At 34.1% G+C, this 25,355-nt stretch overlaps 1 protein-coding gene across 1 annotated transcript in view; it reads left to right on the forward strand.

Annotated features, from left to right (window-relative positions):
• The first annotated feature begins 406 nt into the window (after positions 1-406).
• LOC113228151 overlaps positions 407-25,355 on the forward strand; it is a 70,365-nt gene continuing 45,416 nt past the window's right edge. Inside the window, exon 1 of the mRNA XM_026461361.1 lies at positions 407-845. Coding sequence (XP_026317146.1) covers positions 803-845 — 43 coding nt within the window. The 5' untranslated portion in view covers positions 407-802. The remainder of the gene's footprint in view (positions 846-25,355) is intronic.

Here is a 25,355-nt window from a genome sequence, read left to right on the forward strand (position 1 = left end):
GAAATTGGAAATCAACGGATCCAATGCAAAACAAAATATATTCCGAAATAATATCCGTAACTGTAGGCCATTGAACACCATGGGCCTCGAGCGTTTACCTGTTTTCTTTTTTTATTTCTACACGAAAGAGATGGCAATACAAAGATTGTATTCCAAAGCCATTCGGGACCCTGCACCTATATTTGAAAACGTACCAGCAATGAAGGAGGGCGACGACGCTCACAATGCAAGACTGTCTATCTGGTTATATTAACCAACCAACTTTGAAACGCATCGCATTATTGTAAATTAGGTGTTCAAGTGCGCCTCTCCATTTCGGTCGGCGAACAAGTCGAGCGTGGACGGTGTGGCAACCATGCGCGGCGCATTCTTCACCAATCAGGACAAACTTCACGCCAGTTGCGTCCCGACCGTCACAGACGACGGACCTGTGTCGGTCCTTGCTCTTAAACTATCGAATAATACATCAGTTAAACAATTCAAAGTGTTCAAAGATTCGAAATTTGAATCGAAACTAAGTTTTACTCTTTAAATAGTGATGGAAAGTGTTGTGGACGATCGTACGAGCCTGGATTGCGTACGATGACCGAAACTTTAAGTTGGATTGAAAAAAAAAGTTGTCCGAATGCACTCGGTGTTACAAAAAATGTGTGGTGGTAACATAGTGATGGCCTGATGGGATCGTTGTGCGGCCAAAATTGTGTAGATAGTGATGTGTACTGTGATATGAAATATCGGCGATTTAGATGATTGCCGTGTTCCCGTGTGATATATTTAGTTTATTAGTTACCAAAGATTCCTGATGATCTTGTACATTAGTTTGTGTTTCATATTGGTAGTTTTAGGTGAGTGGAGTTTAATATTATTATTTTTTATCTTATACCGTTATGGTTTCTGTGTCGGGTCGCTTGGGGTTATCTCCGAGATTTATTAGCGAAGTAACAGAGACTCATTTGCGTTCATGAGTAATTGCTGTAATAAATAGTTAGAAGATAAATTTTAATGCGATGTGAGGAATATTGAATCCAAGATTTATGGCGATGTGTCCATTGAAGAAGTAATTGGACAAAAACAAAAGACAAGACGTTACTTACTATATACAATTAAAAATAACAAAAATACTAAGAGCAAAAACGTTTATTTAACTGTGTCAATTAACAGTAACGGCAACAGTAAACACGAGCGGTAGACTCAACAAATACAAAAACAAACCTAAATATTTAATAAAAAAAATCTAAAAATAATATAATGCAGCCATAATAAGCCAAAACGAAAATCGAACGTCTTATTAACGGTACACCACACTGCAATTTAAAAAAAATAATGATATACTAACTTTAAAAAAAAAACAAAAGAGAACGTAATGTTTAATTAAAGAAACAAGTTAAGTAGAAATAGAACGTAACTATAGAAGCTAAAAGTTTGACACTATAAAAAGAAAGCTGGAGCCCGCATAACGCAAGTCGATGAACTAAGGCCCACACAAATTCTTACAATATTGTTTCCAGCTAATGTCTCGTCAATTAGTAGACCATTATGGTATATATTTCACGAAAGACCACCAAAGTATCTGTTTAGGAACATAAAATTTGGTTGAGTTGATTTTTTATGACTTAGATTGTTTAAGTGATTGAAATTCATACGACAAAAGTCGGAATTTAGAAATGGATGCTTTTCCATCCTTTGCAGGATTAAAGAAAAGATAGTAATAGTTGTAACGTTAAACTATTTAATTCAAGTAAACTAATAAATAACATAAAACTCCGAAATAATTTTCGCATCGATATGACGTATAACTTAGTGATATTTAAAAAAACGTAGTGATATTTAAAAAACGTCACGGAACAGCAAAGTAACGTAACGAAGTATAATGTGGTGTTTATATCGAATTAATTAATAATAAATGTGTCAGAAAACTACAAAAAAAACCTGATCTGAGTCGAAACGACTAATAAGATTAGGTCTATGCACTGCCCCTGAGTCATTAAAAAATGTACATATATCGTGTTCGGAATCAAAAACTATCAAGCAATCTATTTTGTTCTTCAAAATAAGGTACATTCATATATTAAATTTATCCAACTTTGTTTGGCATGCAATTAATGTATATTATTCAGATGTGTATTATTACTAATTATCTATTAACGTATTACAAAATCTTATTATAATTAAGAGAAAAAATAATTATAATTAAACGTCAAGGAGTAAAAAGTGCTTGATAAGAATGCTAACAGTTTTCATTTACATTCATTAAAATTATCGTCAATATTCTTTTTTTTTAATTTCTAATTCTGTCTAAAAATGATCGTACTTACGTACTGCAAAATGAAAAAATAGTCGTCATTTAAAAAAATAATAAACAAAAGATGTTAAGATTTTCATTGTTCCTTGGAATTCCAGAATCTATTGTTTTCACCCGAGTAGCTCCCAATAGCTCCAATAAATTTCATCTTTACGGAATCAATGTATGGACTTCAATCAGTCAAGAAAACAAAAGAGCTTCTGGAAATAGCTACTAAATCACAGTCCATAATAAATCCCATTAATTTAAACTTTGTAATTAACATGAAACCTGTTAATGTTCAAAAACTGGACTCGAGAATTTTAATCGTCTAGATAGATAGAGATCTTAATGTATATCAGTCTATATGATTTATTACAATACTTTTCATTTTTTAATATCCTGAAGATAGCATCTTTATGGAGTTAGTCAAAAATTAATTTGTAGTACTATTGACTTGTTATTGTACTGAATTCGCGTAAAAAATTAAAACGTTTGTAAAAGATTTTGAGTAAAGCTCAATTTTAATTCTTGTAAAAGATAAAATATTTAAATATCATTGGTATTATATGGGTGGTATATTACTCTTTGAATCGTCGAACTGGTTAAAAACCTCTACTCATTCGTAAAGCAGATTCCCCTGAGAAGAATGAGTAAGACACTCTAGGGGTTACTTTTTTGCAAGACATTTGTTCACATTTATCATTCACAATCAATGTGCACAATATTTATTTAAAAATAGAATAATAAAAAAAACCTGATAAAAGGTTTCTATAAAACGAGGCTTTTTATAGTGTCTAATAAGGAATACCAAAGAAACATACCGAAGTATTACTTCGGTCGTGGACGTGGTAGTTATTACTACCACGTCCACAAAGGCTTTGTACGTAATCTAAATAGAAAACTTAAAAACTTATTTGCTTAAAAACTTACTAAAATTCATGTACATAGTAACAAAATAATGCAAGAAGTAAACGCTAAGCCACTTAACTACAAATCTCTCCACATATTTCCAATTATTCTTAGTATATTTTTAAAAACTCTATTTAACCTTACGTGTGTAGATACCGTAATTTCGTTCCCTAGAGAAGCTCGGCTATTTTAATTTTGTTTTGAGATGGGCGATTTTAGATTACGACCTAGTATCACAATTTTCCAGGTTCAAAAAATTCTTGAAATTACTATAGAGCTCTCGTTGTTATAGAAGGAAGAAAGAGTTCTTAGTGTTGGTTGTATGAGACCTATGCCAAAAATGTGTATACCATAATAAATAAAATCTTTAAAATTTTCACTCTTTTTGATTTTCGTATTAAAACCTATTTTGGTTACCTTTTACCAATAATTTTAAAATATTTTTTTTGTAAAAGAGAAAAATTTGAATTACGAACATTATTTTTGTCAAATTTAAAGCATTAGTGTAATGTAGGTAGTGTTCGTTAAATAATTGAATATTCTTAAATTAACACAACAATTAATGTTCAGATAAAAGGTAAAAAACTTGTAACAATATTTTCACATTTCCATTAAAATATTCAAGCGAAATGTTGCGAAAATCATCAAAGGACATGTATTTCGCATATTTTATGTTTGTGATATAATATACTCTGGTAAACGTAACCGCAGTGGAGAAAATTGTAAAATAAGTAATGTTACTTTTCACGATTCTAGGTATTCCGTATTTTGCTGGATATTTTAATAAAAATAAACAAATTAGATTGTGAATTACTCTATACGGTGTTTTGTTTGGAAGTCCCAGAAAAAAATTTTCGACGTTTGATGTCAAAATGTATTATATAGATATATTATTATTATTTACATATAAAAGAAATGGCGTAATATGTGTGTTAGGTAACCTTTGCCTATATCGAGTGGAAACGGGCGTAAAGTGTATGAATGTATATTACATAAATGAATAACAATATGATGTCCTCTTTTATTTGCTCACCAAAATTCAAGTTGACTGAAACCATTTAACATTTACGACGCGGACAGGCACCTGAAAAAAAATTGTTCCGTAGTTAACTTACCTTTACGCGTACTATCGTAGGTCACATCACCGTTCAGTATCAAGTGACATTGTAGCCAAAGGTGTGTCTATTATTTACAATAAAAAGACTAACTTACTTGAACTAAATTTATGAAATGCTCGTTTCGTGTAGTAAAAGTGCGTCCGGATACATTAACTGAAGGATGTGGACTAATAAAGGACCTTACATGTTAGTCTTCATCTGAAATATTCTATTTTGAATTACGTATCCGAATTTGGAATCTTAATTGAAATTCAAAATAAACATGACATCACCAATCTTCACATTATTGCAAATGAACGTGAATTAGTAATTCAATATAAAGCTGACATTCATTAAATCATCACTGTCATTGAAAATTATACATATGTAATTTAATTAGTCTACAGTAAAAGATTGTATAAATTGGATAAATAAGTACGTAAAATAACCTAAGAACATAATTGACCCCAAAGTAAGTAACTAAAGCAGTTATAAGTTATGGAAATCTGAAACAACGCGGTACCACTTACACCCAGACTGGAGAATGTAGAAAAGTTAGTTTTCTACATTGACCCGGCCGGGGATCGAACTGGGACTGAGGTCTATGTCTTAATTAAAATATAGATTGCAAAATACGATATTTTGTTGTCCTTTATCTAAATTTCAAATTGCAGTATTTTGAAATGGGTTATTTTTGGTAACATGACTATACCACCACACCACCAAGACAATATTATAGCTCTAGGTTTAAGTTATATATATTTACGGCTTAGTGGTAATTTTATTAAAGCTAGCCGAGACGTGATATTCCATAAAATGTGACTAGTTTTACTAAAAAGGTAGGGTCTGAAATACAACGAGACATTTTTATGTACATAATATCCTGTAACTTCAAACTATTATTTAAGGCTAAACTGATATATTAATGTAGATAAATAAAGTTTTTTAACAGTATTATTTATTTGAAATATCGATTACGTATTTTATATATTCCAATTACGTAATTCTACCAAAAGTAACTCAAATACTGCACCTGTAGCCCAGTATAGACTGGGCTGTGCAGTATTTGGACTGGGCTGTAGTGGGACATACAAGCATGTAATGTATGAGTGAAACAGCTATTAGCGTTAGAAATTGATTTGGTGCTTATTTATTGACTTTAATAAATTTTCGATACTTCAAATTATCATTCTATGTAATATGCACTTTGTTGATAAGCTTGCTAAGTTTCTTCGTTTTATAAATCGAATGTTCTTTCCAAATATTGCTGTTCTCGATTAAACAAGTAAACAAAGGTGAGTAGGCTATTATTAATAATTTCACATAATACCAAGTTGTAAACAAAGAAATAAAGCTGCTACAATTAATAAAAAAATTATCCTTATTTTCTTTATAAGATATTAAAAGACATTATTCGCAGTAAATAAATTACAAAACCCAAGGATACCTAGCAATTAAAATTGTTTCGAACATATCTTTATACTTCCATTAAAGAAAAATATTTGTCTTGATTATTAAATGAGTCGAATATTGTTTGTAAGACTCGACGTTCGCTGGCTATAAAGCGTAATTTGTCGCTTGGAATACTGGTGGCGCCATCTGTTATCGAGTAGCGGGACTAATGTCTGCAAAGTAACTATCTCGGGTTTATTTTTTCTCATTTTACAATAGAAATGCATTGTTTCATTAAAAATTAAAGTCTGTCGTCATATTGTGTATTTCTTGTATTTTTCGTTTAGACAATGAGAGGGTTTATTAAATTTTTTAACCCGCTGGAAGAACAATGGGGCAAGGGACTTCAAAACGCAGATAAGTCAAAATTGTCTTAATAAAAGCCTTTAACTTTTTTATTCCAAATTCGTTATTTAATTTTGCTTTCTTAAATATAGTCTACAGACGAGCGTGTTCATAATTGAGGTTAATTTTACTGTAAAATACAGTGTGCAAACTTATTGACTACTGTACTATTACTATAATAGCCCACTGCAGAATGTGGGTTTCTTTATAAAACAATGATTTGCCATAATCTGCAATCTAAACATGCATAACTTGTTAACTTTATATCTACATAAGGTTACCACCACCACCGTTGTCACCTCACCTCGGTGACTCAACGGTTTGCATTGTGGGCACTAGATGCGGTGGTACCGGGTTCGATTCCCGGGATGACTAATTTGAGAAATGAACTTTTCTGAGTTGGTTTTGGTTTGTTCCGGATAGTGTGAGTGAAAGTCGTGTACTCATCATACAAGGACTTCTCTGGTTTGAGACCAGGTAATTTATTGTGTGGTTACCCGGCACATTATTAAATAATAAATAACGCACACGCTCACACTAGGGAAGCCCTGTAGCACTGGTGCCGTGGACACACTTCGCCATCCCCGGAGAAAAAAATGATAATCGCAACAAAGTAATATTTCAGGAAAAATAAAAAACATGTTTTCATTGATAAGTTCTTAAATACTGAACGTAGGTACATTAAGTTAGCTTTAAAGAAATAATATTTTTTGTGCATTCTATATCATAAATGAAACAGCCGCAAGTTAAGCCAAAATGGAGATATTTCAATAATAAATAATTAGAGTCAAAATCAGTCGTCATGTTGGATTTGTATTGTGGATTATCATTTTGTTCTCGTTATGTCTGAGCCGAAAACAAGTATTACACCGTTGACTTATGATTTTATTCTACGGGTTGCAATAAATAGTACAAGTGGCGAAGATAATAATTACATATCATCCGATTCTCGTAAACATAGTATGTTTTTTTCTGGATAGGTCGTTTATTCTGCTGTTGCAATGAAACCATGATATGACAATCAACTTTTGCTTTATTTTCTTTATTGTACGAACAGCCTGAACAGTTTGAAACCGGTCTAAAATATGATAACTGTGTGTAACGTTATTTCGCGTAATTATTTTTACAAGAACATAATTCTATTGTCATTTGTCATATTAAGAAACGTAACTCATTTAGTTTAACATTATCATATATAACCTTATTCTTGTGCACTTGGGCACGGGTAGAAAATTTAAATATTATTGTACTATTTTGTTATTCCGTAAGTAACTGCTTAAAAATCACGAAAAAAAACTGAAAAGATGTGTTGGTACCTACACATCTTAAATATGATATAACACTAAAACGGTGATAATGGCAGTTATCTTTTTGTTCCCCGGGGATGGCGACATGTAGATAACTCAAATTACACCCAAACTCACGAGATAAATAAAATATAGGCCAAAGAAATATTTCTCCCGGCCCGAGAATCCAACCCGAGACCTCGGCGTGGCAGTCCGGCATGGTAGGGCTACGGAGGCAGTTAATTATTATTATTGTCCTGTGTTTTTCGCAGCCTGTTGGCTAGTTTTAACTACATATACGGACCGATATATTTCAAATTACAGCTTTTTGCAGGGTAATTTATTTTTTATTTATTTATTTCAGGCCACATGACCTATATAATATATACCTTAGAGACTAACATACATACAATATAATAAAACACGATTTCTAACTAATCTACACGAATTGCACTTGTCGGTGACGTGTGGCGCAATCTGGTGTCGGGTAACCGGCCGCGGAACCGCCGATATAAGACACCCTTCGATCAAAATTCTTCCTTCATGAAGGTAATGCACAGTTTTTTTATTATGTCATGCGCTGGTGGTAAGCGACCCGCCTAACCATAACAGTTGCAGTGCCACTTAGAGCTTTTAATCGCAAAGATTTTAGGGGCACTGCCACTGTGCCCTAAGTTGAAAAGTCCCTTATGCCTGTAATATCACCAGCAAACCGGAACGCAGTAATGCTTACATTACTGCTTGGCGGCAGAAATAGGTAAGGTGGCAATACTTCACTGGACGAACTCTTTCTCAAGGAGCTCTACTGCTACTAATTATTTTTTATTAATTTTGAATTTTCAAATGAGAGAGGCGGTATTCGTCGGCAATGGCACAGTCGGCTGCGGTCAAGAACTCTGGTTCAAGAACCGGCGAAAAATACGTGTCGTATCGAGCAGGACCGTCACAAATGCAGATTGTGCTAGAAGCGACACGCTACAGAAACCCGCCTCAAGCTGCTAGCGATTATTTAAATTATTTTCATGATACTCAGTGATGACGGGACGAATAAGCCGTAAGTCTGGTGGTAAGAAACACGCCGTGCCATAGCAGGTATAATGCCACTCAGAGAGTTTTAAATCGCAAAGATCTGAGTGGCACTGCAGTTGAACCCATCACCAAGTCCCTTGCGCCTTTAGTTTCACTGAACTGAACACTGAACAAAATTGAAACGGAATAATGCTCGCGTTACTGAAGGCAGAAATGGATGTGGTGTCAGTATTTCCCTGCACAAACTCTTTCAAAATGTCATCTACTGCTACTTAATTATATAAAGCGGTTTTAACAACAAATTGGAGAATTAATAGAAACACGCCAATTTCTTATGTATAACACATTTATAATAAATAAGTAATATAAAAGAAAGCCCTATAGATTCATGAAACAACCAAATAAGTTGTTATTATAACAATAAAACACGGAAAATGACATTTTACCCCATTGTAACAGAGTAGAATGTAAACGCAAAAACAAAATTGTTTTTCCTCTTCAAAGAAAACATTTCGAATGCTATACATCAAAGAAACGTCAAAATTGCCAAATGTGTGTCGCAGTGAATTATGTAGGGTTCCGCTGGTTTTCATGTGGCCGAAATAATAGATTCTTTTGCCTCTTGTTCTTTTGTTTTAATACGTTTATTTTATAGCCATTTTTATATTATTGGCCTGAATATTTTATTCATACGTAGAGCTGCGCGATAGTGTTTTCGTTTCTATATTACGCAACTGCGGAGCTAAAAGGAGGATTATGGTTATTTCTACATAGCGACAAATATAATCCATAACCGTCCCACAAACCCAGATGTCCTTCGCGGTATACATAACATCCCGCTTTTAAGCATCGTGGCCCGCTGTCCCCAAAATATTATGAATGTCCCGCCTTTGACACAACAGGACACATTGTGTGACATTGATTAAAAAAAAATGGCGCGAAAGCGAGAAATATATAAAGACAGCCCACACCACTCATGACATTAGTTATTTTTTTAATCATCACTGAACATTTCGTAACTATCATAAAAATGTGTTTTATTTTTTAAACAATAATAAATTTGCGGGTTTCCCGCTCTGAGGATTAAATATAATGGTCACGTTATGAATACCGTAAATTTTTTGTTTATAATATAATTTTAGAATAAAGACATATGGATCACCACTATACTGTTTAATAAATAAGGCCCGGATAGCGGCGGTTTTTCCATGTTTTTTTCAATGTAATATTGTTTTACGTACTACCATTGTTGAAAAGAACGTCCGAAAACATCGTTTACCATTATTTATTTAAACTTTTTTCGTAATTCAACAACGTGCATACGTTTTCCGAGTAAAAACCGAAAGTTGCTTTAGAAAGCACCTATAAAACAAGTGTTAACAGCCATAACAAACATGTTAACATATGGCTCCAGTTGTAAAACATTTATCATGCGAAGTCTCACGGTGCTTTCACTCAACATATGGTCATGGTGAGACTTGGTGAAACTTTTGAGAATTTCCGAAAATTTGAAAACGGGTTCTGTAGATAACAATGTGTGAATAAGGCACGGTCGTCTTTTGTTTCGTCGTAATGAGGCGAAAAAAATGAAATTACACGAATCACGTACATTGAATAATAAAATTTTTGAAAATCGGGATCGAAAAGCGTAGAACACTTTTATTGTGCGAAGTCTCATGGTACGTTTTTCAACATTTTAAAATTAGACTACTAAAGTTAACAATGTCTGAATGAGCACGGTCGCTTTTTGTTCTTTAGTAGAAAAAAAAAACGCATTAACACGAACCACTTCCTGATTTACTTTGAAGAATCTAAATTTTGAAAATGTAAATCGAAAAGCGTATTACATAATATGGCGGCAGTTCTAAATATTTATCCTGTGAAGTCCCATGGTGCGTTTATTGGACATAATAAAGTATGGTCACGCTGAAACTGGCGAATGTTCGGAAATTTTAGAAAAGGATTTCTATAGATAACAATGTGTGTACGAGACACGCTCGTTTTTTGTTTCTTAATGATGAGATAGAAAAAACAAAATTACACGAATGACTTCGTGATACTTTCCAAACAAATTTAAATTTCGGAAATCGAAAAGCTATATTTTATAGGATGAGCAACAGTTTCCCTTTGCCAACCGGAGAAAGACTTATATCTACCGTAGACTAAAGATAAAATAAATATAGGTATCATTAGTATCAATATGATGTAGAGAGGAATTTTGATTTTATGTAGCTAATGATATATTTATTTAAAAAAAATTATATTCGAACAAATAAGTACAATTATATAATGCAAAATGTTATTTCACATTATTTAACGGATCTGGTTATTTCTACAGAGCAATTATAATTAATTTAACATAATGATGCGTTTCAATACTGTTAAAGACTCGGTGTTACCATATATTTTGAATAATAAGCTTGGGCCTTCATTTTACATCATAGAAAATCAACTGTGAAGTCCCACAATTATGCTACATTTAATAAGGGAAAGAAGGAACTTGATTGTTATAATTTCGTACAAACTTTATGTTACATCCGACTCGAGCCATTGTAATTATTGTGAGTTTCAGAGCTCGTACGTTGTTATTATAATTGGAATTTCTTTAAATGTAGGACGGTTCTTCTTGTAAAATGTAGGACTGTTCTTCATTTTATAAAAGCTATTTACGTACTCAATGTCTAATTAACCGTAGAATATAAATAAGAAATAACATTACACTAGACTGTTTAAATGTGGATTGGCTGCTAACAAATTAAAATCGGAACTCTTGAAACAAGTTACACAATATAACAATTGATATTATTGCGAAAAAAAACGCTAAAAATAATATAATTTCGAACGCCTTAAAAAATTTAATAAAATCGTAGCGACTGTTGTTAAGAAAAGCATAATGGCGGATTTTTGTAGTTGCAATTTATACACAATAAATTTTTAGTTTAAGTACATTTACATTTTGAAGGTGATGGTTCTATAGCCAATGCTCAATAAAAAATTATAAAATATGCTAAATAAAATAGAGGTACTTATTTTATATTAACTAAATATTTCCATTTCGTTAGTAAGCAAAAATCACTTTCATTCGAAAAGCAGTTTTCTTTGAGAAGATTGACTAAGAAATTTAGGTTTTTATAAACGTTTGTTCTTTATAAATAAATATTTTTATTCACATACATCATTTGCAATGTTTATTCAAAAATATTATTGGTAGAAATGACTTGATAGAACTAAATAGATAATTGGCTTGCTTTTTTATAGAAGCCTGAAATATGGAATATTGTATAGGAAAATATGAGCAAAAATACAGAAAGAGAGTGAGGAAAGAACAAAAATGAGCACAATTACTTATAATGAGAAAAACAATAAAAAATACACCACTGACAAGCAACAAATCAAAAAACAAAAGAAGATAACAAAGCAAGGCGTTCGCGACAAATGTTATACATAGGCCTCCTTAAATGATTCGTGAAGACGACTGTCCAGTACAACTAATTTATTTTCGTTACTCGCATCAGTCCATTACTATTTATGAAAAAATTACTTACTAATATCGTCTTAACATAAATTGATTCAGATGCCTGTGTTAAAATGTTTTTCTTTAAACTTATCTCTTACACACTCTGGAGCGCAGTTTGTGAAATGCCCTAACAACACGCTTCTGCAGGGCAAAGATTATAATTAATTAATACACTGAACAAAATACTTAAAACTTAAAAGAATGTTCTGATATAGATTTGCAGTTCGCTCGACTATACTAAGTTTTGCAAACCTTATTGACTACTGTACTTTTATACTTGTGTCCACTGCAGAACGTAGATTTTTTTTAAAGTAAATGGACTTGCTCGTAACCGCTATCTAGTCCTGGAGCAAACATAGTGTTTATTAGGTTACCATGCGCTGGTCTGCCACGCAGAGGTCTCTTGTTCGAATGCCGGGAGAAGTATTTGTTCATACAAATAGTGCAAACTGATTTCAACATTTCTCTAAACTCGTGTCCGTAACACACATATTTAGGATTTTTTTTAACCGACTTTAAAAAAGGAGGAGGTGCTCAATTCGACTGTATGTTTTTTTTTTATGTATGTATGTACGCGATAACTCCGGTATTTGTGAACCGATTTTCATAATTATTTTTTTTTGTTGGAAAGGGGGTACTTCCATAGTAGTCCCATTTCATTTTGAAGAAAATCATCCACCTCGAAGGGTGGCTGTTCACGCATGAAGATTCATTTTTATAAATAGCGCCTAACTTCAATTTAGGAGCAATTACTTTAATGGTTGATGTTGCTATTTCTCCAATTCAAGGCGTTTTTCTCTCAATATACTTTGAGTAGTGAGAACCGATTTTTATTATCTCCAGTGTCAAGTCCTGTAAAGTGGCGAACTAGGGGATATTTCAATAAACCTTAGCAAATAGACGTAATTCCACGTACTTTTGAGGTCGGTTTTTTTAGTACTCTGTACTGAGATAATCTTTATTAAAATTTGGAAATATGTATTAAAGTTTTTTGTAATTTCTCTAAATTCTATGATTTTTTTGATCCTATCTGTAACTTTTTTGTTTATGTGTGTGAAAATAAATGGTTTGAATGGTTTAATTAGAATAAACAGCAGTTTAAACACTGCTAAAGATATAATAATTATTTTAATTCTTTGTTTCTCCAGGTCTACAGAACAGAACATCTATTCCACCAGGCTGTCTTTCCCCTTCACTATGAACTGGCTGTACTTACACGTTTAAATAACTTCTTCTCTATTATATCCTTTATTTATTATCATAACGCACTATACCATTGCATATTTAATGCATATTTCTTTTAAATGATGATCCCTCATAAAATACTTACCATGTATAAAATCAACTACACGTACTACTAACCATAAAGAATTTTATCGCTGTCCATAAAAATAAATTTGCTGGAAACTGTTTTTAAACTTGGAACATCTTTTTAATCCTTCGAATTAACGGCTAGAGGTTAAGTGTTAAGTTTTGTTTTGATGCCAGTCACTTTATTGAATGGTTTTATGATTTTGTTATAAGTATTGGTGCTAAAGCGTTATAGTTCGGAACAGTTTGTATAGAGCTGTACCGCATTTTCGATTCTTCGACTGTTTAATCTTTTTTGTTTATGAATTCAGTGCGAAAGCACTTCCCTAGATTAGATATTATTCTTTATGATTCAGGCTTGAACAGATATAAAATTTTCTTGCATCAAAAATATAACATTTAACATTAAAGAATGTTATCAAAGAAAAGAACTCCTCGACCAAAAATTCGAGAGTTAAAACACTTTGATTTACGGAACTTTTATCATCCACTTAAGCGCACAAAAAGTCACTTCCTTTTCTAAAAATACGTTATAAGTTATAGTAGATTCTTTTGGGAACGGATTAGAAAACGCTCTAATATGTTATTTTAATACACTGGCTCAAATGCCAGGAAGCCAGTTTTAAAAAGACGTTATGAAAGCCAAACGTTTTGATTTTGAATTTTAAAATAGAATTCCTTTGTTCTGCGTCAGTGTTGTGATAATTATGTTTTTATACGCGTACTAGAATCATAAAAAGTATTTTAACACTATTATATTTCATTCTAGACAAGTTGTTACGTAATAATTCGGATCAACAAACTGTGTAGCTACTAAAATAGTACTGTCGACGCTCCTAATTACAGTTATATAAACCTATGGACGATCTCAGATAATAACTAGTATATACAAATAAGAGCTTAGTAACTTTCGAAACCGCAAAATAATTTTAGATTTATAAAGTATTATTCAGTGTTCTTCCACAACTGTATTATAGACAATGAAATACAAGCCCAATAATAACAAAACAAAAACTCGTCTTAATCAAAGACCAAAATTCTTTATTAGGAACCAATATTAGGTTACTGCTGATATTGGATACCTCCCTGATCAAACAATTGTGTTTGTTACCCGTCATATTTCCCGGTACACACCAATATGGCACGACATTCGATGATATTCGCCAATGCGATACGATATTCTGGGATATTTGAGTTCTGATTAATAAGGATGACGTATCAATAGCTTGACCGTGATAAATAATGTAATTGTTGTCATGGTTTTATATTAATACGGTATGTGGTTTTATATTAATACGGTGGTTTTATATTAATACGGGTACCAACTCCCGGCGCATGTATTCCCTCCCCTCTATAACATCGGGTCCTTCAAACGTAGTGTGAAGAAGCATTTGGCCAGACCGGCAAAATGAGAGTGACGGAGTGAAGATATTTGTGTTTTCCATCCGTTACTCTCATCTCTGGACTGTATTCGCACTTTCCATCAGGCGCGGTGCAGTCATTTTGCCGAGTCACAATAAAAAAAAAAAATAAAAAAAAATGTGGTGTATTTATTTCGAAATCTGTACAATCAGAATCTGCAGGCAGAATCTGGCACGTTGTGAAATGTCAAATTCATACAAGTACTTTAACTCTGATAATTATTTCATTATCTATGCAATATGACTATAATAATATGACATATAACTTATAAGTCGTAATGTTAATTGCATTTACTAAGGAGAAATAATTCGCTTTCATTAAAATATAACTGTTACTATCAGAACTATGTATGTTATTGACTGGTAATATTCGTAATTAGGCACCTCAATATTGATTCGTTTTTCAAATATTCATTTTACTTTGCTATCTTTAACCGACTTCAAAAAAGGAGGAGGTTTTCATTCGACTGTATGTTTTTTTGTATGTATGTTACGCGATAGCTCCGGTATTGTGAACCGATTTTCATGATTCTTGTTTTGTTGGAAAGGGCGTACTTCCATAGTGGTCCCATTTCATTTTGAAGGAAATCATCCACCTGTAAGGGTAGCTGTTCACGCATGAAGATTCATTTTTATAAATAGCGCCTAAATTTTGTTAAAGAGCAAATATTTTAATGGTTGATTTTGCTATTTCTCCAATTCAAGGCGTAGTGAGAACCGATTTTTATTATGTCCAGTGTCAAGTCCTGCATAGTGGCGAATTTAAGGATATTTCAATAAAACTTAGCAAATAGATGTAATTCCACGTACTTTTGAGGTCGGTTTTTTAGTACTCTGAACTGAGATTATTTTCTTTTGTCATTCGTTTTTCCGCCTCTAGAAATGACTTAGCGGCCATGTCAGATTCGAAAATATGTTAAAGAATCTCTTTGTTTGTCTGCCTGAGAGAAATCTGGAATACAAAAAAAAAAAGAAAAAGGCCGAGGCCAGACAATTAGCGAACCGGGAAAAATGCCAAACGAAAACACAAAGCGAAATTGGCTAAATGGACTGTGTCATACACTTCATTTATTGTACAAAGAAATCTTTCTTCGTTGTCAACATAAAATAAAATAAGTAGGTATGCAAATATTTATTTTAATGTAGTAAAATAAATTTAACACTTGAGCTATGGGCGTACGGTTCATTATCTCGTAATTATATGTATACAGGCGACAGGCTACACATTGACAGATCTTGTTCCATTACTGAGCGTTATTTTCCGAAAGCGTTTCAAGAAACACTTTCAATTTCAATAACGAAAAAATGCTTTCATGCAGGTTTCAGAAACGGTTACTAAAGAAACGACATTTTAAGAAAACGACACGGACTCGCACTGCAAGTCATAACTTGCCATACATAATATGGTACGTAGTTATTTGTCCATAGACAAAACGCCATAGCGTTACCTTACTGGAAACACGTTACGTTACTTGTGTGCGACTGCATAGAAAACAGTTCATTCGTGCGTAATTCGTTCAAATCATGTGTTACAGAACAAGACTTTATTGTATTAATTTAGGTTACATTTTGTAAAATAAAGTTTCGAAAACAGTTCTAAGAATCTGTTTCGGGATCGTTCGAAACCGTATCACTGCTTCTTTGCAAAATGGATCTTATGCTAGACGCATTCAGTTGGTATTTCTATGACAAATTAAATTGCCTACAGTACGCCTGAACATTTCGTCAACCAGTTCTATCTAGGCCTGGAAAAGTACGAAGGGAAGTTAGTTTTTTTTTTTTGAAAAGCGTTTTTTGAAACTATTTCTGGAATGCATTTCTTTTTATAAAATAACCATTTCGTTTCGTTTTTCGATAAAGACCTACAGTTGCATTGGAGACGATATTCGGAGAAAAGTGTATAGTTGCATGTTTTTTTCTTTTTTTTATTATACCAAGTGACTAAAGAACAAGTCGTGCGCCTGATGGTAAGCGACACCATGGCAAGGTGCAGTGCCACTCAGTGTTTTGCACTGCCACTGCGCCCGTCCCCTTGAGACTGACAGGTTGATGATGATTAATAAAAAACCAAAAACCCCCATTTTGCTGACCTACAGGTCATTTTTATCTTGCACCACTATTGTGTGATAAAACCTCTAGATGCGTAATTTCACCAAAATTAAGTGACGTCATAGCACACGAAATTAAAAAATAAAAATTTCATGGCGTCACGTTCTTTTATAATAGCGGAAATAAATACCAGAGATTTTAATAAAATCAGGAGCACGCTTTTAATTTTATTAATTTCGACATTAGCGTGTTTCTCTATTGTTTTCGTATTTCGTTTGGTTAATTTTCTAACATGAAATGTTCCGGCTTGTGCTGCGTTTTTGTTTTTCCAATTAAAGTTGTCCTAGTGCTTCCGGATGTCCCGAATCGATCCTTATAAGTTTCCTGATTTTTTATTTATACCAATCAGTGGTGAGGCGTGAAAACTGTGGTTAGTAAAGCCGGAGAAAAACAAAAACTACTTTTCCCGTTAAAAAGGCGAATTGGCGACACTTAAGGCTGGCTTGACTCTCGCTGTGGTTGGCTGAGATCCTAGGGGAAGCTATAGTACTCCGTATTATCAAGGACAAGTTACTACACGTTCATCATTGAATACGAGTTTTTTAAGTGTTGGGGTATGCGCGCTGTTTAGTACAGTCTTTTGGTAATAAGCGGAAAATTTTGAGGCAAGCCGGTGGGAGTCGAGTTATATGGACACCTCGCTACTGATTACCAATACAATTGAAATAAGATATAAAATGTTTTGAGACGCAGAGAGAAATGCGCCGAGATACTCTGTGGACAGTCTCAACAAAAGCGTTGTAATTTGTGCCTTATCTCAATTGAAATAACATAAAATATACGTTACTAAATTTAATGACCATCCGCCGGTTTCTGCTGGCCTTTAGGAACCCTGGTAGTCAGGCACATAGAAAAAAAATATTAAAAAAGAAAGAGTTTTCCAGAATGACAATATTATGTTCAAGTTACTGACTGATATTAACTTATATTTGTTAGTAATTAAGGAATTATTGTAAAAGCTTGTCTCAAAATTTTTGCTTTGTTATTTCAAAATGTTGCAATATATATTTTTTTTTAATTGGCAGCCATAATGAACAGGCCTTTTTGTGAGGATTCTTATGATTAAAATCTCGCTTGTTCTCTAAGGAAAACTAATAATTACTAAAATAATTGCCCAGGGTCTATGGGAAATGTGTACGTGTTTCACTTACTATATTCAAACACTTTAAGACCATTTCATAAAGAAAAAAATCCCTTAATTGACTTTCCCGTCAATTACTGCGAACCAATAAATCACTTACCTACAATACTGGTACACTGTTGTCCAGGGCTCGTATTAGCTAAGTGGGGGCCCATGAAAATATATATAATTTGGGACCCTGAGCAACCCTCTCTACTTAAGTGTTAATTTTTGAAAAAATATTTTTCGAAGATTACCATGTTATTGTTTTATAAATACCAACAGTCGTGCGTCTGGTGATAAACGACACGCTTGTTTATAGCAGTTGCAGTGCCACTCAGAGCTTGAAATTATAGAGATCTGAGGGTCACTGCCACCACGCCCGTTACTTTCATACATAAGTTGACAAGTTCTATGTGCGCGTAATTTCATCCGCACCCTTACCCTTCAAAACTGAAACGCGGTAATGCTCACATTGCTGCTTGGTGGCAGAAATAGGTAAGGTGGCAGTACTTCCCTGGACGAACTCTTTTACAAGGAGTTCTACTGCTACTGAAGTTGCAAACTAACTGGTAATATTAGATCTGGTTGGAAAAGTGATCATCGCTTGTTCGGTCCACTTTCACAGGAATACGGGGTCCTTATGGATAACGGGGCCACAGGTCCGGGCCTATCTTGCTCGTGCGTCTTCAATTTTCTATCATATTTGCTTCTCGTACCTGCAAGATAATTGTTATATTGATAGCTCAGATGATTATACTTTCTGAGCGGTACACGAGATGTTCGTAATTTTACTCATGGTATAACTAATTTAGAACGTAGGATTGGGTGGTAAATAAAATCTTTAAATATTCGGATGTAGATATTAGGGCCTAGAGTTCATATTCTCCTGTCACTGTTTAAATGATACACATACAAGTAACAAATAAGTAATAAGCCCTAAAGCGTACTATTCTGTTACGAGATACGTCACCCGACAGCTACGCTGATTTTCAGAGCTGATCCTGTAATAGAGAACACATGCCACGGATCATAGTAGAGGACACAGATGTGTATAATTTGATATAATTGTAGACATTAGTGTAGTTATAAATAATAGTGTAAACTTTTTCGCGAATAATGCGGTGTTATGCTAGCTGTAAAAATACGTCTGTTCCACAACCAGCGTTCCTCCCGGTAATTCCAGGAATTCTCAATTTTTACAGGCAATTTATTTATTTTATCTATTTATTGACGACCTCCGTGGTCGAGTGGCTTACGCACCGGTTTTCATGATGACTTCGATCCCCGGCCGGGTCAATGAAAAAAACGAGCTTTTCTAGATTGTCTCGTGTTCGGTATTCTACATGTGTTATTCAATCTACTATGGTATCAAATGCCCCGCGTACTGATTGGAACGCAACTGACTGCGTTGCGTCGTCAGGTTGACGTTGTCAGTCAGTGTTGCTCTGACTCAAAAATCAACTTCTGTTCTCCTGTGTTCCTTCACAAAATTCGTGTCACAGACAGCTCTTTGTGTGAATGTGGTTCCGATGGGGGTTCCCCTGATCACATATTCTTTGAATGTTGACTTCCTTGTATGACCTCCTTCCTTCCTGTATTCCCCGCCCTATTAACCTTAAATCCCTTCTTCTTTATGTGTTTCCTTCTTTAATAATGTTAGGCTCTAGTTTCTTGGTTGTCCATGATTGTTATTTTTCATCTCAAGTATTCCCTCCACAAAAAACCCAACAGCATTTCTTTTCTTTTTTAATATGAAGTGACTAACAAGTCCTACGCCTGATGGTAAGCAACACGCCTGTCCATCACAATTACGGTGCCACTCAGAGCTTTAAATCGCAAAAGATCTGAGGGAAACTGCCACTGCGCCTGTCACCCTGAGACATAAGTTGACAAGTCCCATGCGCCTGTAAGTTTGTTGAACAGGTTCTTCCAAAACAACCTTGCTGCAACCTTAACGTTGGTATTTTTGACCAATAACGATCTGCCTGCACTCTTCAAAACTCTTGATCAACATTATCTGACCGCGTTCCTAGAAACTGACACTGGCCCAAACCTAGTGGCCTCCACTAAGTAAATAGAACAGAACCAACTTTTGTTTGAAAAATCTAATCTCATTTTTCTATCTTCAGTGCTATCTGTTTTGTGCTGCTTATCACCTTTCAAATAAGGTTTAATAAACAAGACTGTACCACCTTCTCATCAACCGAAGACTCACGCTCACACAGCTGCCTTCGCAGTGAAGGAAGGATCATGAGTACTTTGATACCATTTTAGCGAGGATAGCACAGGCAAAAGAATAGCGTCAGCGCCATATAGTCCACCTACAATTGCGTGTCTCGACTTCCTTACGCCGCATTTCGGGTCTGGGTGTTTGTGGTACCGTACTTGTTTCCGATTGCCATAACACAAGTATTTTAGCTACTTAACTTTGGGATCAGAGCAACGTATGTGATGGTATCTAATATTTATGTTTATTAATATCATTCTCTTATTGTTTCGAACCCACGGCCTCTGGTTGCGAGGCGGTACGTCAAGCAACAGCTTGAAAGAGAGCCTAATGAGGTTGCCACGGCTTACAGTATGTTCCAAATGTTAAATATTTTATCGTGGTATTTGGAACTGTGTATTATTTAGTGTAGTCTGTCGATGACTAAAGATTACAATAGTTAAGGTGGGGCTATTGTAAATGACGTAATGTAAACTTTTCCACTTCACATTTTGTTTGTATATCACAAGGTGTGGTGTTCAAGAACTGATAGAAAGGTACCGAAGAATTTTTGTAATAAGATAGCTTCCGACCAATATTAAATCATATTTCCATGGTTACGTAAGATGAAAGAGTCCTTTCTTGACGTACTTCCACGTTAAGTATTCGATAAGCTAAAAATATTCCCTTTATTCGTTTCCCTCCTGATCTCCCTACGGATATCTTTACAGGATTCCGCTATTAGTTCTCGCAAAATATATTACATATTCTTTACTTACTCTAGCAAAGGAAAGGTAACGAAAGTGATTTTTGTTTTTTGCAGTTATTCGTGGCATTTTAGTAATACGTTTCATAATGCAAACCTTTGCGGTATATTGTATCGGTCGCTGTATAAGTCGGTTTTGAATGTTTTTGGATTTTGTGATGTACGACCGAGCCCGACGCGATAGTCGATAGAAAAACTGTATTTATATAGTGCCTACAAAGACTTGTACGGAATTAGTATGGAGCTTGGTACTTTATTCCCAGAAAAACACCACCCTCAATTTTTTTGCTTGATATAAAGCTTGAAAGAAAGAGCTTAGCAAAATAACGAAAAGAAAAATTGTGACTTACATTTTTTATTCATTTATTTAAAAAAAAGTTTCGTAGACATGTTAAATTAATTACCAGCAACACTGCGATACTAAAAAAAGTCCAAAAGGCAGCAACATATAACGCTAAAATATTCAATATCATATTGCAACAACAATGACATTGATACCTGATCTGTCAATATTTTTTATGGCATTGGCCGCTAGTCTTTTAGCCAAAAAATTAAATAAAAATTTCGTGGGATTGCGTTACGTTTTACTTTACATAGTATTAAAAATCACTAACGATTTTCGGGAAATTGCAGATCAAAAATAATTTGTTTTTAATTCAGACTTTTTACATTTTGAGAGCTCTTTACAAACAAAGCAGCCGATCGATATCTTACTTCTTGTAGTTCGACACCTTCATAAAATCTGTGACGGACCGTCTGCGCCTCCTGTAGGATATTAAAAGTAACACTATTTTGTTCCCTTAGATCACAACTTGGAATATTCTTACAAAATTACTGTCCTTCATCTTACGTCAGGCAGGTGGGTTTTACTTCAGACTTTAAAATTGAACTCTATGCCCTTTACGATAAGAATAGCGCGATAATCAAATTGCGAACTGAACCTACCGGCACTTACATAAAACAATCTCGTTTTTATTCCCTTCCGGAAGTGTGGGCATAAAAACAGGAATCTTCACCTGCTAAAATATTCCTCACCATTTTCAAAAGTAACAGTCGTTATTTTTACTTTTTAAGGTCTACGTTGTCGCTGAATCCTCCAAAATATTTATTTTTTTAAACAAACGACAAAAACATTCATCCCGAGTCTAAAAATGTACAGTTTTTTTTGTGCCTTCAATATTGAATTGAACTTGCTGAAAATAAGTGTAATATAAGTTTTCCGGTACGTTATCATCAAGGGCACAGACCACATAAATGTGATCAAGGGATTTAATTATCAAAAATACGACGTTCTTTTTCTTGATCTTGTTCTATTTTTGAAATTTTTTAGTTAGACATTAGAATTTTGGTTCAGTACCGACATTAAAATTTTGGTTCAGGACTAAAAAAATCGCCTTTGTGATGTGGTTTCTTCTTAGTCGTTATCTTCATTGCTGAAGGTCGTGTCCCCGAATGGTTTTCAAGACGTTAAGGACAATTTTCTGGTTCTTCGGCCTCTCTCAGGCCAGTTGTTATATAGGCAGCCCACCTTACCCACCACAACCAGTTTATCAAGGTAGTCTGATTGTCGGCGAGCAATATGACCAAAATACATCATGATACATCATCATAATACATGACATAAATCGGCGAGCAGGAAAATCTGGTAGCATATTGTCGAAAGTTCGTCTGCGATATGAAGATGCTCAATTATGGATTGGTTTCTCCTTCTAGCAGTATACCGAGCATCCTTCTCCAACACCACATCTAGAAAGCGACCTTCTTTTTTCCGTTCTGGTGCCCGGATCGTCCACGACTCTGAGCTATATAAAAAATCGAGAAAACCAATGTCCGGACTAGTTTCCATTTGGTAACGTTGGAGACTTTTCTGTTTTCGCGTTAGCTTGTTCATTGCAGCTTTGGCCATTTGAATCCGTCTTTTGATCTCTCGTTCACTTCCGCTCTGGTTGGTAAGTAAAGTTCCGAGGTATACATAGTCGCTAACAAATTTAAGATCTGAGAGTTCTCTAGTCCCAGAGAGTTGCCCGGTCCTGTCGACGGTTATGACTTTTGTCTTTGACTTGTTGATGGTGAGTCCAACCAGTCCACTTATTTTCAACTCTGTGGAAAAGTTCAACGAGACGCAAATAGAGTAGTGTCATCAGCATATCTGATAGTGATATGGTTTATGAAATTATAAATGACAGATTAAAGTACCGGAGTAGAAAAAAGCATTTCACTTCTCCACCCCAAGTTTTCTTTGACTTTGAGGTAGAAGAATAAAAACGGGGAAACTTAACGTATTTGTTGGCCAAATTGACACCAACCCGATGTGTCGAGATATCTCGGGTAATTTTTACTCCACTGCGACGTTTTTATTACGTCTTCTGAGACATAAATGAGTTTGCTTCTTCAAAGATATTTTTGTGAATCAATAAAACTGAATTATGTATGCCCTAAAAAGGTTAACTTGCGACTTCGTAATTTCAGGAGTTAAGAGATCACGTTCCTCTTATGTAGAAATTTCTGAATTTCATACTTTTGCCGAACTTTATAAATATATCTTTTTTGCCTTTTTTTATGATACCAAGTAACGGGACGAACAAATCGTGCGCCTGGTGGTATACGACACGCCTGTCTATATAGCAGTTGCAGTGCCACTTAGAGCTGAGAGAGAGCCACTGCGCTCGTTACCTAGAGACGTAAGTTGACAAGTCCCATGTGCCTGTATTTTCACCAGCTCCCTTCTAAGTCGATACTTCCTCACCTTTAATAATTTTTTTCCCCGTACTGAATCCGTTCTATAACGCGAATCGAGTGTCAGGGACACTGGCTTTATTTCAGAACTAATTTTTTTTACAAACGAAATTGAAGGCATTTGAAACATGTGTATCGTGTACTATACGTGTGTTCTATTTAGTTCAGTTGATATAAAAAAAAAATATTGGATTTACAATGTAAAACCTATTGAATAGCGGTTTTCTTGTAAAATTTCGAGGTAAGTTTGTTTTTTTCTATCGTGAAAATTTTTAGGTATCGAGTTTTCACGCCTTATACTATTCAGTGTATATACTCAATTTTACTATATACAATATTTTCCCAAGAAATTGATTCAACATTTTCACTGTTATGCGGAACCAACCAAAGCCATTTGAGGTTATATCGACTATTAAGGTTCTGTAATAAAATTCAAACACAAACAAGTTAAATACCCTTAAATATTCAATTCTTTTTGGGCACAGTTATTATTAACTAAAGTGAATACATACGTATATAACGAAAATAGTAAATATTTATAAAAGTAAATAAATACTGCTATTGAAAATTCAAATTTGGGTGCGCTACCGTTCCCCCAAATGTAGATAAAGAAATATAGATGAAGTAAATTTTGATTCATATACTATATTTGTTACTTCAATAACAATTTTGCATCAGCATTTTCCAATTGAACAGTCTATCTTCATTCTAAAATTGAACTTGAATTGAATCGAAAAGTTTCATCCGTAATGATGACCAAGTTTCCACAAATGGTAAAGTATAGAAATAAATGAAATTGTATACTATGATGTACTTAATTTTTGCCGTCGATTTTAGCCTTTCTTCCTATAGTACAACAATGTATCGGGCGGTAAATATAAATTGGTTTTCCTGTACAAGTTCAATCCATCTGGCGTTGTCGTTTTGACGGCTAATTAGTATTGTTTCAGAATTCTTGAATACTAGACTGGTTTATTAACGTGCTTTTGCGCATTTATGCTCTCCTGGTACTTATATTTTTTTGTTTAAATCGTTTTTGTTAAAAAGACCCGTAAGTCATATTTTGTTTTCATTGAATATCACGATGTTTTTACGACGATGATGTTCATCTATTTTATTTTATGACGATTTACGGCAAATAGCCGTTTAGATCCAATACAAAGGTCAATAACAAGCATATAGAGAAATTTGTAAAATTATATATAAGACGGACACTAACACAGACAGATAGGGAAAGAGTAAAAGCTTTTTAGATGTGGTGCTGGACGAAAATGAAGGGCATAAGTTGGTTGGAAAAGAAAACAAATAAGGAAATATTGAGGATGGAAAAGGAGAATAGAACGATCCTGAATATTATAAATAATAGACGCGGGAATACGATTTGACATTTGACACGATAACTTCCTTAAAACCATTTTAGAGGGAAAAAACGAATGGAAGAGAGGAAGAGGTCGACCTAGGCGCAGCTACATAGAAAAAATGAAGGAAAAGGCCGGTGTCGTGTCATATAAGGAGGCAAGGCTTATAGGAGAGATGATGGAAAGATGCTCCACCGACAAGAATATAAACTATTAAGTTTGATGATGATGATATATAATTTGTATTTGTTCGGTCTTTGTATCAGTAGTAAAGACAGTAGTTTACACACATACCATTTCAGTGACATCTTTTTGGTTAATGATAGATTATTTATACAAATTACTTAAATATACAATGCTAATTAAATTTTTATTGAATTGATATTCAATTATTTTTTGTGAAATT

The sequence above is a fragment of the Hyposmocoma kahamanoa genome, unplaced genomic scaffold (genome assembly GCF_003589595.1).
Source record: "Hyposmocoma kahamanoa isolate Upper Pololo Valley unplaced genomic scaffold, ASM358959v1 224, whole genome shotgun sequence".
Taxonomy (NCBI): domain Eukaryota; kingdom Metazoa; phylum Arthropoda; class Insecta; order Lepidoptera; family Cosmopterigidae; genus Hyposmocoma; species Hyposmocoma kahamanoa.